Source organism: Theropithecus gelada, chromosome 12 (assembly GCF_003255815.1).
Source record: "Theropithecus gelada isolate Dixy chromosome 12, Tgel_1.0, whole genome shotgun sequence".
NCBI classification, from domain to species: Eukaryota; Metazoa; Chordata; class Mammalia; order Primates; family Cercopithecidae; genus Theropithecus; species Theropithecus gelada.
Window position 1 is genome coordinate 13,950,645 of NC_037680.1, and position 16,571 is coordinate 13,967,215.

Below are 16,571 nucleotides of genomic sequence, written 5' to 3' on the forward strand. Positions count from 1 at the left end.
TGAGCCCAGGAGCTTGAGGCCAGTCTGGGCAACATAGGAAGATCATGTCTCAAAAAAATGGTTTTTGATTGATTGAATGCCAATTGTCTTCCAAGGTAGTCTTCTTCAAATTTAAATCCTACATATAGTTAGATGTGTGCCTGAATCTGTCTGCCTTGCTAATGCCTATTATAAAACTTTACATTTTTCATGCTTTGAAGTAAATATGTGCTTGTTTTTTTTTCTTTTTCTGATTACTTAAGAGGTGAAGCTCTTCATGTTAATTGGGCATTTTCCTTCCGAGATTTATATTCACATCCTTTCTCCATTTTTATCTTATTACTGATATAAAAATTCTTAATGGGACTTTGGATATCACATATTAAAACATGATAGAAAAATTTTCCCATCTTTTAATTTGGTTTATAGTCTTTTTTTTTTTTTTTGAAATAGATTTCCATGACTTTCCATAGACTGTAGAGGGTGAAGCCTGGGAATCTTTTTCTTTCTTTTTTTTTTTTTTTGAGAGTCTCACTGTGTCGCCCAGGCTGGAGTGCAGTGGCGCGATCTTGGCTCACTGCAAGCTCCGCCTCCCAGGTTCACGCCATTCTCCTGCCTCAGCCTCCCGAGTAGCTGGGACTACAGGCACCCACCACCACGCCTGGCTAATTTTTTTGTGTTTTTAGTAGAGACGGGGTTTCACCGTGTTAGCCAGGATGGTCTCGATCTCCTGATCTTGTGATCCACCCGCCTTGGCCTCCCAAAGTGCTGGGATTACAGGTGTAAGCCACCGCGCCCGGCGGGAATCCTTGTTGTTGGTGGTGGTGGTGCCACCCAAGCTGGAGTACAGTGGCATGATCTCAGCTCACTGCAACCTCCACCTCTTGGGTTTAAGCAATTCTCCTGCCCCAACCTCCCCAGTAGCTGGAATTATAGGCACCCCGCCACCATGCCTGGCTAATTTTTGTATTTTTAGTAGAGATGGGTTTTGTCCATGTTGGCCAGGCTTGTCTCGAACTCCTGACCTCATGTGATCTACCTACCTCGGCCTCCCAAAGTGCTGGGATTACAGGTGTGAGCCACCGTGCCTGGCTTTTTTTTCCTTAAGTGAAAGCAAGCCTATTAAGTGAAAGTAAAGGAATAAAAAGTGGTTACTACGTTGGCAGAGCAGCCTATACTCTTTAAAGATGTATTACCTGGTACCATCTTTTTATAAAAATCCTGTGACAAATCTACTTGAGTATTCGTTCTTGTTTTCATTATTTGTCATTTGTTTTTATTTTTAAAATACACAATAATTGTACATACTTGTGGAGTACATTTTGACAAGGTTTCATACAAGTTGATCCCAGGAAAAGAGATAATTATTGGGAGAAATGTGTTTACACCATTGTTTTAACCTATATTAATCTGTCTTGCTTTCTACTAATAGATTTGTGGCTGCTCAAATTCACATTGCACTGCAAAGCTCAGACATCAAGACAAGTTGAGTACTCATGGGTATTAGACTGTCCCATGTGGGCCTTAGCCTTAGACAGTATTTTGCTTTTGTGACCTTTAACATACTTTATGATTTAATGGATCTTCATCACAGGCACAATTCTTAAAATGCCAGTTCCTGACACTAATGACATTATAAAACATTTCTAACAACTTGTTTTCAAAATATAGATACAAAATGGTAATCCTATGGAAGAACATTTTTTTCAGTAACAAACATGCTTCTTTGTATTTGGCAGGATTAAGACTCTCGCACAGTAGGCCCACACAGCTTTGGAGTGGCAGAAAAGAGGGAGGGAGGAGGTTCATGGAAAACGTAATTGACTTCCTTCAGTTGTTTTTCAAATTCCCTTTTTAAAATTGACACATTTTACGTATTTATGGGGTACATGCGTTATTTTGTGTGCACAGAATGCGTAATGATCAAGTCAGCATATTTCGGGTACCCATCACCTTGAATATTTTTCATTTCTGTGTGCTGGAAACATTTCAAGTTCTCTCTTCCAGTTACTTTGAAATATACAACACATTGTTGCTAACTAGTCACCCCATTATGCTATCAAACATTAGCACTTATATCTGCTATTAAATATCTAACTATATGTGTGTACTCACCTTTTATCTTTAAATCTCTAACACATCTTGAATTTTAACTTGGGTATGCTGTGTGGCAGGCTAATTTCTAACACTGAATAGGCTACCCTTCCTCTAATATTTGAAATGTCACCTTATCAAACGAAAAACCTATATGTGCACAGATGTTTCTGGACTTTTTACTGTTGCGACTGATTTATCTGTTCACGTGCCAGTCGTTACTGATCTTAATTTCTACACTTGTGCAGTACTTTTTGCTTTCAGATAGGGCAAGGCCTCTTCTATCATCCTTTTCCCCAGAATCATCTTGACTGTATTTGCACATTTTCTTTCCCATGTGTCCTAGAGATACTTCAATTTCAAAACATCTAGGTCTACCTCAATTTTGTCTGTGGGTATCTCACAGTGTAGCTGTACCACAGCTTATGTAATAATTTCCTTATTGATGGGTGTCTGTTGGGATTTGGTTAAAAATGTATTAATATATCAGTTGACAATTTATGGCATTCAAATCTTCCCATTCTATAATGTCTATCCACTTATCTTAAATATTTGTCTAATTTTCTTCACAAAGGTCTCATATATGATCCATTATCCATTAACCACCTCATCTCCCTGACAAGTACCACATGGAGAAACTGAATGTGTGGAAACATAAGGACACATACTCAGACGTGGAAAAAGGGGATATGCAGTAATTATCTCACCTTGTTCTGGAGCCCCCACTCTCATTAAGGGCAGGACTGGGAGTGGACGCATTTGCCAAAAATGAATGTATCTTTCCTGGACGTAAAATTTCCTTTAGTAAATAGTCAAATTAAAGTTCAAGTTCCAAACATAATGTTTCAAGATCTCTGCACCCCATTTTCCTTATGAAGTCAGTGCAGGGAGATGCTCTTCCTAATACAAGTGGGAGAGGGCTCTTTCTTGCTGTCTCCTAAATTTTCACTACAATGTCCCGCCTGGTGTTTGTGCTATGCTAGTAGCCCTATCACTCCCCCAACAGGAAGTCTGAGATCCTGCACCCCAGAGCTTCCTCATTGCAGTGTCAAGGGCCCTCCCACCCTCATTAAAAACATCCTTGACAGCTTATACCCTACATCTGCTATGTAAATTCTCTATCCATTTCCAGGCCCCCTCATCTCACCCCATCCTTTTCAAGTCAGCAGAAAGTGAAGTTACTATTTATAAGCTCACCATATAGAACATGGAACTACTACATTTCCCTAATTGGCCCTGCAGGTCCCAGATATGCCATCTGTTGTTAAAAGCTGCAACACAGGAACTGCTCCATCTCATGAACATACTGATCATAGCTAAGTCTCAGGAACTGTTAGTATAATAAATGGTAATAACGTTTCCTGGAAGACCATAAAATTTGAGGATAGCTTATAATATAGCAAATGACCTACTTCCCCTAAAAAATCAATTTGAAAACAATCCTGAGAAATTACCCTTAGGACACAGAAGTAAAAGAAATTAAACAGTAATTTTAAAAAGTACAATAAACTTTTAATTTTTATAAACTTAAAAAAAAAAATTGGAATTAACCTTGGAAAGTCATCTCCAAGGCCTCTAGCTTTCATATGAATTCTCTAATGACTCCTTCTCATAGAAACCTAATCCATAATGCCACAGTTCTACCCCTTCACTCCAGATTAAGCAAAAAGGGAAAGACTCACATTCACAAGTAGATGGAAGCAATAATCAGGGTACAGTAGAAGGAAATCCAATGGACAACTTTAGAACAAGTTATTTTATTTTGAAGAATAAAAGCAGTAGCTGGCAATTGAAAAAAAGTTATTTGCTCAATAAGACAGCACATACCTTCAAAGTAGTGGGCCTTTTCTTACACATGAAAACAAAGGTATTTGTTATAGAGACCACACATTATTTGGTTCCAACTTCACTGGGACAGGAAACACACCAAAATGCTGAAGCCTGTGTTGGTATAAAACCTGTGATGAATGTGACACACAGGACCATCAACTCAATTCTTGTTTCTGAAAACAAATCTTGAAGCATCACTTCCAGAAACATTTCTGTCCCTAGCAGAGTTCCAGCCAGGCTCCAGGCCACGAGGTGGTGTGCCACAGTTCCTCAGCTCTGTTCAGTTACTTTCACTATCTCAATCTTCGAGCAAGTAGTTAGGGTTAACTACCAAGTAGGGGTCTTCTTCATAGCTCTCACTTCCCTCTGTGGAGCCTTTCAATCCAGCCTGGGTGAGCTCAATGAGAACATGATCCTGTGAAACACAAATATTTGTCCTCAGGTTTCAAGCAGTATTATACCAATGTCCAGATATAAGACTTGACCCTTCTTCTGAGTGTTTGCTATCAACATTTTCTTTCATTTCCCAACTAGAAACTCTTAGGAAAAGGACCACACTTCAAAAATCACTATCAGTGCTCTGCTAAACCCTATTTCTAGTAGGATGCTGACCTTTTCATACCACAAACCCCTTGTGGAAAATTAAGAAATACTTAAATATATTGCATCAAATGCTTGTAAATATAACTTCAAAAAAGGAAGCAATGCTTGAATTTTAAGGTTAAACAATTCTGCAAAATCTTCTAATTAACTGGAAGTCTGTTTCATACTTAATATCGTTCAGCAATTTTTAATTACTGACCACTGAACTTCTTCATATACCACCATTTCATAGAGTTAGGAGAACAATCTATGAAGAAAATTCATCTGAAAAATTTTTCACTCTGAACTAATAAAAAAAAGGTAGAACATACCATCTAGCTTAAAATCTTGATGACAGATTTTAAGCCCATGATATAATTATAGGTCAGTCAAAAATGTCCACAAATGAGAAGAGCTCCTAGCCAAGCCTATAGAAAGGAACTCAGCAAATTGTGATTTGATCCTAAGAAGTTTGGCAAAGCTCCACAGTATAAAGGCTGATGCCACTAAGGGGGACTGGACACTTTTTAAAAAACTGCCCTTTCAAATCTACCCCTGAAGTTGGACTGGACGCTTCCAAGCACTCACTCTATGTGTTAACATACCTTCACAGGAAGCATATCTGATCAGCACAGTATAAGCTCTCTAGTTTTCTGTAGCAAATTAGTTCAGGTGGTAAACCAAATTTTAAAAGGTAATCCAGGCCAGGCGCAGCAGCTCATGCCTGTAATCCCAGCACTTTGGGAGGCTGAGGCGGGTGGATCACCTGAGGTCAGGAGTTTGAGACCAGCCTGGCCTACATGGTGAAACACCATCTCTACTAAAAATACAAAAATTAGCTGGGTGTGGTGGCGGGCGCCTGTAACCCCAGCTACTCTGGAGGCTGAGATAAGAGAGTCACTTGAGACCGGGGACGGTGGCTCAAGCCTGTAATCCCAGCACTTTGGGAGGCCGAGACGGGCGGATCATGAGGTCAGGAGATCAAGACCATCCTGGCTAACACAGTGAAACCCCCGTCTCTACTAAAAAATACAAAAAAAAAAAAAAAACTAGCCGGACGAGGTGGCAGGCGCCTGTAGTCCCAGCTACTCGGGAGGCTGAGGCAGGAGAATGGTGTAAACCAGGAAGGTGGAGCTTGCAGTGAGCTGAGATCCGGCCACTGCACTCCAGCCTGGGCGACAGAGCGAGACTCCGTTTCAAAAAAAAAAAAGAGAGTCACTTGAACCCAGAAGGCGGAGGTTGCGGCGAGCTGAGATCATGCTACTGCACTCCAGTCTGGGCAACAGAGCAAGACTTTGTCTCAAATAAATAAATAAGTAAGTAAGTAATTCAAGTTTAGATCAGTTAGCTTCACAATATGTTCCAAAGTCCTGAAGTAGATTCCTTGCCTGGGTCGTTTTAGTTTACGCTGATCCCAAGGAGCACATAGACATGTCCCGCCACTAGAAAAGCAACTCTAGACCCTGATCTGAGTAGGGTCTTTTCTTACATCTTTTCTTACATATCCCTACTCCCCAATAATCACACACTGATCTACCTTCACAGTAAGACGGTTTTTCAGAAGACACAACCCCAATACATGACCTCTGTAATATTTACATAGTGAGCACTGTGAATTGGCACAACAGTTAAATCTCTGCCACATAATAGGAAATTTTTTTTTTTTTTTGGAGATGGAGTCTTGCTCTGTCGCCCAGGCTGGAGTGCAGTGGCCGGATCTCGGCTCACTGCAAGCTCCGCCTCGCGGGTTTACGCCATTCTCCTGCCTCAGCCTCCGGAGTAGCTGAGACTACAGGCGCCCGCTACCACGCCCGGCTAGTTTTTTGTATTTTTTAGTAGAGACGGGGTTTCACCGTGTTAGCCAGGATAGTCTCAATCTCCTGACCTCGTGATCCGCCCGTCTCGGCCTCCCAAAGTGCTGGGATTACAGGCTTGAACCACCGCGCCTGGCCATAATAGGAAAATTTAATCATTCAACATATATTTGATCCTGCTATGTGCCAGGCACCACTGTAGCTCCTGGGGCAAAGTCTCTACCCTCACAGAGCTTATACTCTATAAGAGAGACAAACTAACCACTTAAATAAAGAATATACTGCTGGGCCATGTTAAACATTATGAAGAAATACAAGGCAGGGTGACAGCAAGAGCAGAAGGCTATTATTTTGGCAGGCTAGCAAGAAAGGCTTCTTTGAAGAGGTAACATTTGAGCAGACACTGGAGAGGAGGAGGGTATCTAGGGAAAAAGACAAAGGGTGAGTGCAAAGGCCCTCATATTTGGTGTGTCTAGGGAACAAGGCCACTGTCACTGGGGTGGAATGGGCAAGGGGAAGACTGCTGTGAAATGAGGTGAATGAAGGGACAGGGGTTACATTGTATATAGTTCTGCAGGCCATGACAAGGAGGCTGAATTTCATTCTTATATGAGAGAAGCACTGGAAGGGAGGGCAGTAAAATAATCTGATTTATATTTTAAAAAGACTTATCTGGCTGCTAAGCAAGACGCTAATACAAAAAAAGGGACAATTATGAGGCTCCTGCAACAGTCCATGCCTGGTGGCTTGGGTGGGCTGGTGAAGGCAGCAAAAAGAGAACAGAAAATATACACACATGGAAGGTAGGGGTCAGAGGATTTGCTGCTGAAGAGGAGTTGTGAGAGGAGAGTGGAATCAAGGAGTCAAAGACAATTTCAAAGCGTTTGGCCTATAGCAATTGAGTAAGAACAACTCTGTTTTTGAACACATTAAGCACGAGATGCCTGTTATCAACGCTCTCAGTAGGCAACCAGCTCTACACATCTGGAGTTTACAGGAGTGGTGAGAGCTGGTGACATAAATGTGGAAGTCATCAGTAGATGGGTAAATTCATAAAACCAAATGAGATCACTTAGGTAATGAATGTAAGCAATCTGCGAGTAAAGTAAGAAGAGAAAGATTCAGGCCAGGCACGGTGGCTCACACCTCTAATCCCAGCAGTTTGGGAGGCCAAGGTGGGTGTTATCGCCTGAGGTTAGGAGTTCTATATCAGCCTGGCCAACATGGCAAAACCCTGTCTCTACTGAAAAAAAACCAAAAACAAAAATTAGCTGGGCATGGTGGCAGGCTCCTGTAATACTAGCTACTTGGGAGGATGAGACAGGAGAATCACTTGAACCCGGGAGGCGGAGGCTGCTGTGAGCTGTGCCATCGCACTCCAGTCCGGGCAACAAGAGTGAAACGCCATCTCAAAAAAAAGATAGATTCAGGGAAAGAGACTAAGAGAGAATAACCAGTGAGAAAGAAGCCCCAGGAAGATATAGTGACTCAGAACCAAGTTAAGAAGACAGTATTTCTAGGAGTGATCAACTGTGACAAAGCTGTGGACAGGCTGAGTACTGCGAATGGCCAGCTGACAGGAGTGGAGAGAAGGCATGCAATGGTCCTGTGAGAGAGTGAGGCAAAGAGCTGACCAGGGAAAAGGAATTGCACTGGGCAGTGCTGTCATGAGGTTAATGAGACAATAAGAACTATCCACTTGAGACTTCTGGTCATCAATTTAAATAAGACTGGGCTCACAATTGTATGCTTTTCTCCAGATAATTTCAGCTGCTCAGAAAAGGATACAAGAAAAAAAAAGTTATATTTAACCAAGTTTGAGGTTTCACCAAACAAGCAAGACAGAAGATTTACTATTGGGTTGGGTAAGGTGGGAACTAAGAATGTGAGGAAAATGAAACATAGGGAGTAGGTGACAGCAGTACGACCAAGGGCAAATAGGAGGGTGGGAAACAGAAGCTTAAAACACCTAACTAGTAAGACCTCAATCCCATCTTCTGAGACTTAACCTAAATTCTGCTTGTTTCAGCAGAGGAAATAAGTCATTTACCTGCTGTTAATTCTCCCTTATTTTACAACTCATACTTCTGACTATACTCCAATGATTCAAAACAAACAAAGGTCAAAAAAAATTTCACTAGTGAACCTGCAGATACAGGGCATGAACTTCCTCCCTCCCTGATACCAGAACAAGCGCACTTCTGCACCTACATAGTGTGTGAGTCGATGAATAACTTTCTCTATGATTCTTTTTTTATTTATAAGTTCTTCTTCAGAGTCTATCTCTGATTCGATTTCCTTCAAGTACCAGTTAACAAGCTCGCTCCTCTTTAATGCTGACTCGTCCTCTTCTGCAACAAAAAAAACACACTTAAATTAACCTAGCAAATTGTACTGCCAGTGCTTGGTTAAATTTCTGCCACATACACAACAAGGTAATGTACAGATAAGATAAACATCAAGCTGTCCGAAAGTACATCTGCTGACATAAGGTCCGCAATGTTCTAGCATAAGCCTGAAATAACAAGTCGTATCACTTGTATTAAAGCATGCCTTCCTTTATCCATAAGGAGAGAAACCTAATAAAATAGATTATAAGAAATACGTTTCTTAAAGCTATTAAGATTTCAAAGTATGAAGGTCTTTTCTTCATCTTCTTATGCTTTACCACCTCTGAGAATGTTTGCCAACAGAAACTAAAACCATAAATTAGGAATGAAGCAATAGCAAGCAAAAATTCTGATATACAACAACTTTTCCTCTGTAGAAAGGGTAAGGCTTTATGGAACTGGAGTTTAAGTAAAATTTATGAGTATTCACTCAAAATAAAAAATTACCTGTTTATTTTAGCAAGGTTCATCTTACTAACTGAACTGCCTGCTTCTTTTAACAAGTCCAATGTCTACCAGACTTTTAGAAAGTCCTGGTAGAACTGTCAACACATAGGAAATGTTTGGACCTGGATAACATAACTATCATAAAACTCAACTTCTGCTATGTTTAAAACTTAGCTGTATGAGGGAGAAAGAGAATAATGACATATAACATGAATCAAGAACACCTTGAGTTTCCAAATCATTTTGTGCAAGATGGGAATGAGGACAAAAGCTGAGGTGTCCTAGTGGCCACTTTGTTGCCTTCTCTCTTACTGGTCTAAAGTTCCCAAGGGAACAAGAGCAGAAACGACAATCTCTTGTTCTCTTCTTTCATAGCAGAGCAAATACTCTGATGACAAAATATTCCAGGAAGCCGGCACAAGCCATCCTTGGGGCTTTTAATCAAGAATTATCTGATGCTTAACTATCAAGTAGAAGTTTAGGTTCAACATCTTGAATTCATAATTTTTCCTTCTGCTTTGTAGTTAACTATAGGGTGATGAAACTTTGAATAGCATGGTAAAGCAGTTAAGGGTAGGAAGCGTACTAGTGTCCAGATGCCACACTTTACTAATAACTAGATGAGGATTTTACTCCATTTCTAGTCTACAATGGCCTTTTGATAGTACAGATTTCTGGGTTCAATTCATTACTGTTAAAATATACCCTAAGGGTCCAGCTGTTTTAAACAGGACCATTGTAAGGGAATAGTAATTTTGCATTTGTAAAAACATTTGTATGTTCTGCTTCATATGTTATCGGGTCCCAAAGTTATTAAAATAGGCTTAGAATGTTAAAAAGAAGGACCTACAAACCTCTGCCTGACAATAAGCTTGTGAAGAAATGTGCAGGCTGGCAGGTATGCTGATATTCCACAAATTTACTTTGCTAAAGTGAGTTTATCTAACAACTTATCCTTTCTTCCAACAGAACAACACGAAGTTTGGCAATCACAAGTGGCCTATGTGAACAGAGCTTACAGAAGTGACCGAGCATGTAAGCAGTACCAGGTAAGCCTCACCTTCTTCCACCTTTCTGAGGTGAAGCACAATAAGGTTAGAGATTCGGCAGTACTCAGAGAAGCCCAGCCTTAAGGAGGCTTTGGGAGCAGACTCTTGATTTATGTCTTCACTGTAGCCGTTGATCCCATTCACAGGAGCAGGACTGTCAGCATGACCTAAGTGAAAAATTGACCACCAGAATCTATTTTTGTGCCCCTAACATCTGCTTGTCAAGCATTTACAAATATACTACTTATATTTAATACTGATTTTTTCACTTTTAAAAATTATTATTATTTTGTTTGTTTTAGAGACAGGGTCTTGCTATGTTGCCCAGGCTGGTCTCAAACTACTGGGTTCAAGTGATCCTCCTGCCTTGGTCTCCCAAAGTGCTGGGATTACAGGCGTGGGCCACCACACCCAGCCTTAATACTAATTTTAAAACAAGCATACATTCCCACATGATCTCCTCTGTCAAAAAATAAAAATGAAAAATGAAATAAACTGGCTAGTTGCAGTGGCTCACGCCTGTAATCCCAGGACTTTGTGAGGCCAAGGCGGGCAGACCACCTGAGGTCAGGAGTTTGAGACCAGCCTGGCCAACATGGTGAAATCCTGTCTATACTAAAAATACAAAAATTTGCTGGGTGTGGTGGTGGGTGCCTGTAATCCCAGCTACTCAGAAGGCTGAGGCAGGAGAATAGATTGAACACGGGAGGCAAAGGTTGCAGTGAGATGAGACTGCACCATTGTACTCCAGCCTGGGCAACAAAAGCCAAACTCCGTCTCAAAAAAACAAAAAACCAAAAATAAACCAAGCATACAGTTATACAGAGTATATAATAATTTTCAAATAAATTAGAAGCAAATGTATAAACTCTACTAGTAAAGACAAAAACTAACGGGAGGAATGTGAGGGATCAGAGATATAAAGATTTCACATTCTGAAAGTCCACTTCCAGTACTGTATACAAAATAAAAAATTCTACCAGCCTGGGCAATATGGCGAGATCCTGTTTCTACAAAAAATTTTCAAAAAATTAGCCAGGAGTGGTGGCATGGGCATATAGTCCCAGCTATTAGAGGGGCTGAGGGAGAAGGACTGCTTGAGCCCAGGAAGTTAAGGCTGCAGTGCCACGAGTGTGCCAAGGCATTCCAGCCTGGGTGACAGAATGAGACTCCATCTCAAAATAAATAAAATTTCTAGTATTTTTCTGTTCTAATGTGATTTAAACCATGTTTTAAATTCAGAAGCTAAACAACAATACAAATTAGGGTAAAACTGAAGGGATTTATGTCTATTATCACCATTTTGGTGCCTTTTATTTTAGTCTCTCAAATACATATATATATTTTGAGACAGAGTCTCGCTCGGTCACCCAGACTGGAGTGCAGTGGCGCGGTCTCAGCTCACTGCAACCTCCGCCTCCCGGGTTCAAGAGATTCTCCTGCCTCAACTTCCTGAGTAGCTGGGACTACAGGCAGTCTCTACCACGCCCAGCTAATTTTTGCATTTTTAGTAGAGACGGGGTTTCACCATATTGGCCAGGGTGTTCTCAAACTCCTGACCCTGTGATCCGCCTGCCTCAGCCTCCCAAAGTGCTGGGATTATAGGTGAGAGCCACCGCACTGGCCAAGTATATATATATATCAACTATTTAATTTCATTTTAACTTATAAACAGTTAATAGAATTCAGTATCTGCTTTTTCCTTTTTGCTACCATAGATTTCATTAACCATCAGCAGGTGTACTTCTACCACATGACATCTCAGAAAATGTTTTGGTCCCTAACTCCAAAACAGTCATATGAACAAGTATCTCACCATTGATGCCACCAGCACCCTCATCTACCTCCATCTGGATCTCTTCCTCTTGATCTAGATTGACATCAGGTGTTTCCACACGGATGATTGATTTATTCAGTAACCGGAAAGCTTCCTTCACATGTTTAGGTTGGACCTAAACCAATAATGATGAAGTAATTCAGTTACTTTTCTTGATATACCAAACAGATTTTCTCCCAATGAAATCACAGTAGTATGTATTTTGGTTTTCTCACAAACACACACTCTCAGTGTTGCTTTGATTTTCTCACAAACACCCTCTCTCATTCTCTCTCTTACATACACAGAGACAGCACTATAAATTCACCAGAATGGCTCAAATGACTGACAATATCAAGTGTTGACAAGAAGGCAGAACAACTCTCATTTACAGCAGGTGAAAACAGAAATTGACACAACTGTTTGGCAGAAAAACATGCATTAACCTATGATCCAACAATTCCACTCCTAAGTATATACTTGTAGAAATACAAACATATATACATATCATATGAACCCAAAGACATATACATCGCATAAGAACTAGGCCAGGCATCGTGGCTCACGTCTATAATCCCAGCACTTTGGGAGGCAGAGGCAGGCAGATCACTTGAGGTTGGGAGTTAGAGAACAAGCCTGACCAACATGAAGAAACCCCATCTCTACTAAAAATACAAAATATTAGCTGGGCATGGTGGCGCATGCCTGTAATCCCAGCTACTTGGGAGGTTGAGACCGAAGAATCACTTGAACCTGGGAGGCAGAGGTTGCACTGAGACAAGATTGCGTCACTGCACTTCAGCCTGGGCGACAGAGCGAGACTCCATCTCAAAAACAAAACAAAAACCAAAAAAACAACCAGCAATGAAACTGGACAGAAAATGAAATGGAAAAAAAGCCTACTTCCAGTACCAACAAAAATGATAAAATATCAAGAAATAAATTCAATAAGAAATGTCAAAAAACATATGAAGAAAAGTTTAAAACACTACTGAGTGAAACAAAAGACTTAAGTGGAAAGGTATTTGTGGTATTTGTGGCAATCAGAACTGTTCACAAATGTTTGCTCTTCTCATTCTGGGCACCTGGTAGGAAGGCATTTCTCTATCCACTTGAACTTAGGGTGGCCATGTTAATTTCTCTGGCGAATGAAACGTGAGTATGTGCCATTTCTGGATAGAAGGTGGAGAAAGCACGTGGCTCACCACCTTCTCTTCCCTGCTTTCTGTCATCATAAAAGCATATGTCAAGATCAAGCCTTTATATCAGCCTGAATCTCTGAGTAACTTGACAAGGTGAGTCCCCTGATGACCTAATGGATGTGTAGCCAAGCAAAAAAATTGTTTTATGCAACTGAGATTTTATAGTAGTACAACCTAACCTATTCTAAGTGCTATCCTATTGAATAGGAAAAATCATAAAGATGTTTTCAATTCTTCAAGTTAATATAAATTGAATGTTATACTGATTAAAAATACCAGGTTTTTCTTTAAAACAGAGCAAGCTGATTTCTAAGTTCCTAACAGCTGAAAGAGAACAATGCGCTGGAACTAGCCCTACATTTAAACTACAAAGTCCCATAGATTAAAACATCATGGTACCAATGTAAGAGGAGCTGATAAGACTCAATGAAACAGAATAGAAAGTCCAAAAGAAAATCCTAACACACACAAGAATATATAATTAAGGCATGCCGAACCAGTGTTAAAAAGATGGATTGTTCAATAAATGGTGATGGAACAACTAGAAAACTAGCTAGGAAAATAATGGGAGATTTTTTTATAATCTTAGAGAAAGGCCTTTCTAACAAAATAGTTTTTTTTAATGGATAAAGATTATGAACATATAAAGAGACAGAAATAGCTCTTAAATATATGCAAAGATACTAAATTTCATTCAGAAAATATGTTTGTGTGTATAATTTATGTGCATATATTTTAATATCATGTGAATTTGCTATCTATTTAAAGACTAATTTTAAAAAAAGAACAAAATAAAAATAAATTAGAGACTGCCCTAAGACACATATCAGTTTCATGAAACTCATTTCAGGATCTATCACAATGAAAAAAAAAGTACAAATGTTAGCATGGTTTTAGAAGGACCTTGTCCCAGGGTATCTGGCCTACCCAAATTCTGCACACCCTTCAGTAACTGGGTTTAAATGTCGGCCCCTCCCTGAGTCCTCTTCCTCCTAAAGTAATTCATCTCAGTACTCTGCTTGTGATGCTCTATTATATTCTCCCTCTCATTGGTTTTTTTTTTTTCTTTCCAACCTTTATTTTAGGTTCGGGGGTACACACACAGGTTTGTTACATAGGTAAACTGTGTCATGGGGATTTGGTATATAGATTATTTGATCACCCACTCTCTCTCATTTTTTACATGCTTAACTAAATACATGTCTCCTTTCCACCAGATTAGAAGCAATGGAAGGCAGGGGCTCTCATTCATTTTTTGTCCCCTACAGGTGTTCCCTAAATATTAGGTGAATCAAAAATATTAAATAACTTAGTGTGAAAGTACTTCGTCAACAGTAAAGTACCATATCAAAGAATTTGAAAATTTAGGGGAAAAATGTCAAAAAATTAACCTGTGGGATAAAAGTAGTGATTGAAGTCAGAACAGTGGTTACTTCAGGGGAAGAGGGCTAAGACTGAAAAGAGGCAGGGGGAACTTTCTGAAATTATGGAAATGTTTTGGATCTTGAGCTGCGTATTCATAAGGATGTATGTGAAAAAACTCATCATACTGTAAAAAAAAAAAAAGCCAAACCCCCTTTTCAAAGAAAACCTTACACCAAACCTATTAATAAAACTCGGAAAAAGCAGGGCTGCTTTGGTTGAAGCGAAGATGGGACGCTTGATTGCCCTTTCGTACTACTCCCCTTTTACCCCATTAATACCCACTGACCTATCCTCGTGGAACGCAGGGCTCAAAGAACAATCTAAAAATCAAACATTATACAAATGCAACCTAAGGAGGAGAGTTCCTCTGAGGCCAGGGGCTACATTATCTTATCTGTATTGCCAGCGCAGAGGCCTACTAGTACCTTGTGGGGTCTAAGTACATTTTTCCTGAATGAAAGGTATTAAATGGTAACTTATGTCTTTATGCACTCTATAACCTATGACGTGATCATCTCCGTCTAACAACTACACTCAAATGCTTAACAAGCTTTTTAAAGGGAAGAATACCATGGTCCTGTGAGCACTCGACAGTTACAAAAAAATATATTTGCAGCAAATTCTAGTACGTCCCATACCAAAGATTAAAAACATGCCTACAAGGCAACAAATCTGTTTATTTCTGCTCTCATATCAAAGTGACTCTGATACCTCATCACAGCAGTGCATCCGAGCCATAGCTTCAGAGAGACGAATCATGCTCTCAAGCTGTCGCACTGTAATCCTCCACGAAGACTTGGTCACTCCAGAACCATCTCTCTGGCGGAGATGTTTATATTGTTCCACAATGAAGTCCTCTGACTCTTTGGAAATCTGTTTCAGATCATCATTCAAGTTAGAGAAACATTTCTATTTGATGAGAGCTACAGTAAACGTGAGTTTAAGAGCCTTTCAGGTGGAAACATTTAGGGAACTGAGAGGGTTGAAACTTGGAGAAGCCAGTGACAATAAATTACTATTGTAATGTCTTTCAAAAGAGACTAATAATAAGCAGGTTTGTGAATTCCATGTTACTAATTTTATGAACATAAAAAAAAAGCTTAGTATTTAAGCAAATGACCATTTCTAAAAGCTGCTTAACAAGCTGAAGCAATGGAACAAGACGTAATGTCTTTTACACCTCAGGATGTCAATGCTCATTAAACAAATTAATGCTCAGTATTTGAGGCTCAATTAATTAACTCATGCTGTCTTTGGAGGAAAAAAAAAGCTGTTTCAATAAACTTTATATCTAAAGGATACTCAGCTTTTCAGAGCAAAGAATTCAGCATATTAAGGAAACATGCCAAGGTTACACAGGGATCAGTATATCAGTATGCAGTCATGGAGAACAGATGCTCTTTTTTAAACAAGAATCACCCATAACCCTTAAATGATTAAATTTCTTCTGGGACAGTGACAGCCAACCACAATCTCATGAATAATCAAGTCAAGATGATAAATGATCAATACCTAGTAACACCTTCCAGAAGTCAAGCTGGCCAACAGTGTAAAAATCTCAACCAGAATGAAATTTTTTTTTCCTTTTCATACCCTATTTTGGGAAAATGCCAAGCATTTGGGGGTTTATGTCCAGGTAAGAATCCTGGGTCCAGGATGCAGTCAGTCCAATACATCAATCACTGTCAGTAATTTGTATTTATCATAATGGCCTAGAGGAATCCAATGTTTCCTTCAAAGAAAAATTCAACTATTGATTTAGGCACATAAACAATTTTAAGGTTCTTAGTAATGTTTGAAATAAAAGAATGTTCTAGATTATCTAGCTATCCAAAACTCTTCCGCCATAAAAATCTTATTACCACCAAACGAGTAATGGAATTATTCAGAATTTTTTTTAAAGTTCCCTTTCTCAGCCCTCTCTGAAAAAACAAATTGCTGTT

At 39.7% G+C, this 16,571-nt stretch overlaps 1 protein-coding gene across 1 annotated transcript in view; it reads right to left on the reverse strand.

Annotated features, from left to right (window-relative positions):
• Window positions 1-3,817: 3,817 nt before the first annotated feature.
• MCM6 (minichromosome maintenance complex component 6) overlaps window positions 3,818-16,571 on the reverse strand; it is a 37,503-nt gene continuing 24,749 nt past the window's right edge. The window contains exons 13-17 of the mRNA XM_025404270.1: window positions 15,340-15,501; window positions 12,002-12,137; window positions 10,197-10,352; window positions 8,511-8,650; window positions 3,818-4,318 (exon numbers count right to left, since the gene is read on the reverse strand). Coding sequence (XP_025260055.1) covers window positions 4,202-4,318; window positions 8,511-8,650; window positions 10,197-10,352; window positions 12,002-12,137; window positions 15,340-15,501 — 711 coding nt within the window. The 3' untranslated portion in view covers window positions 3,818-4,201. The remainder of the gene's footprint in view (window positions 4,319-8,510; window positions 8,651-10,196; window positions 10,353-12,001; window positions 12,138-15,339; window positions 15,502-16,571) is intronic.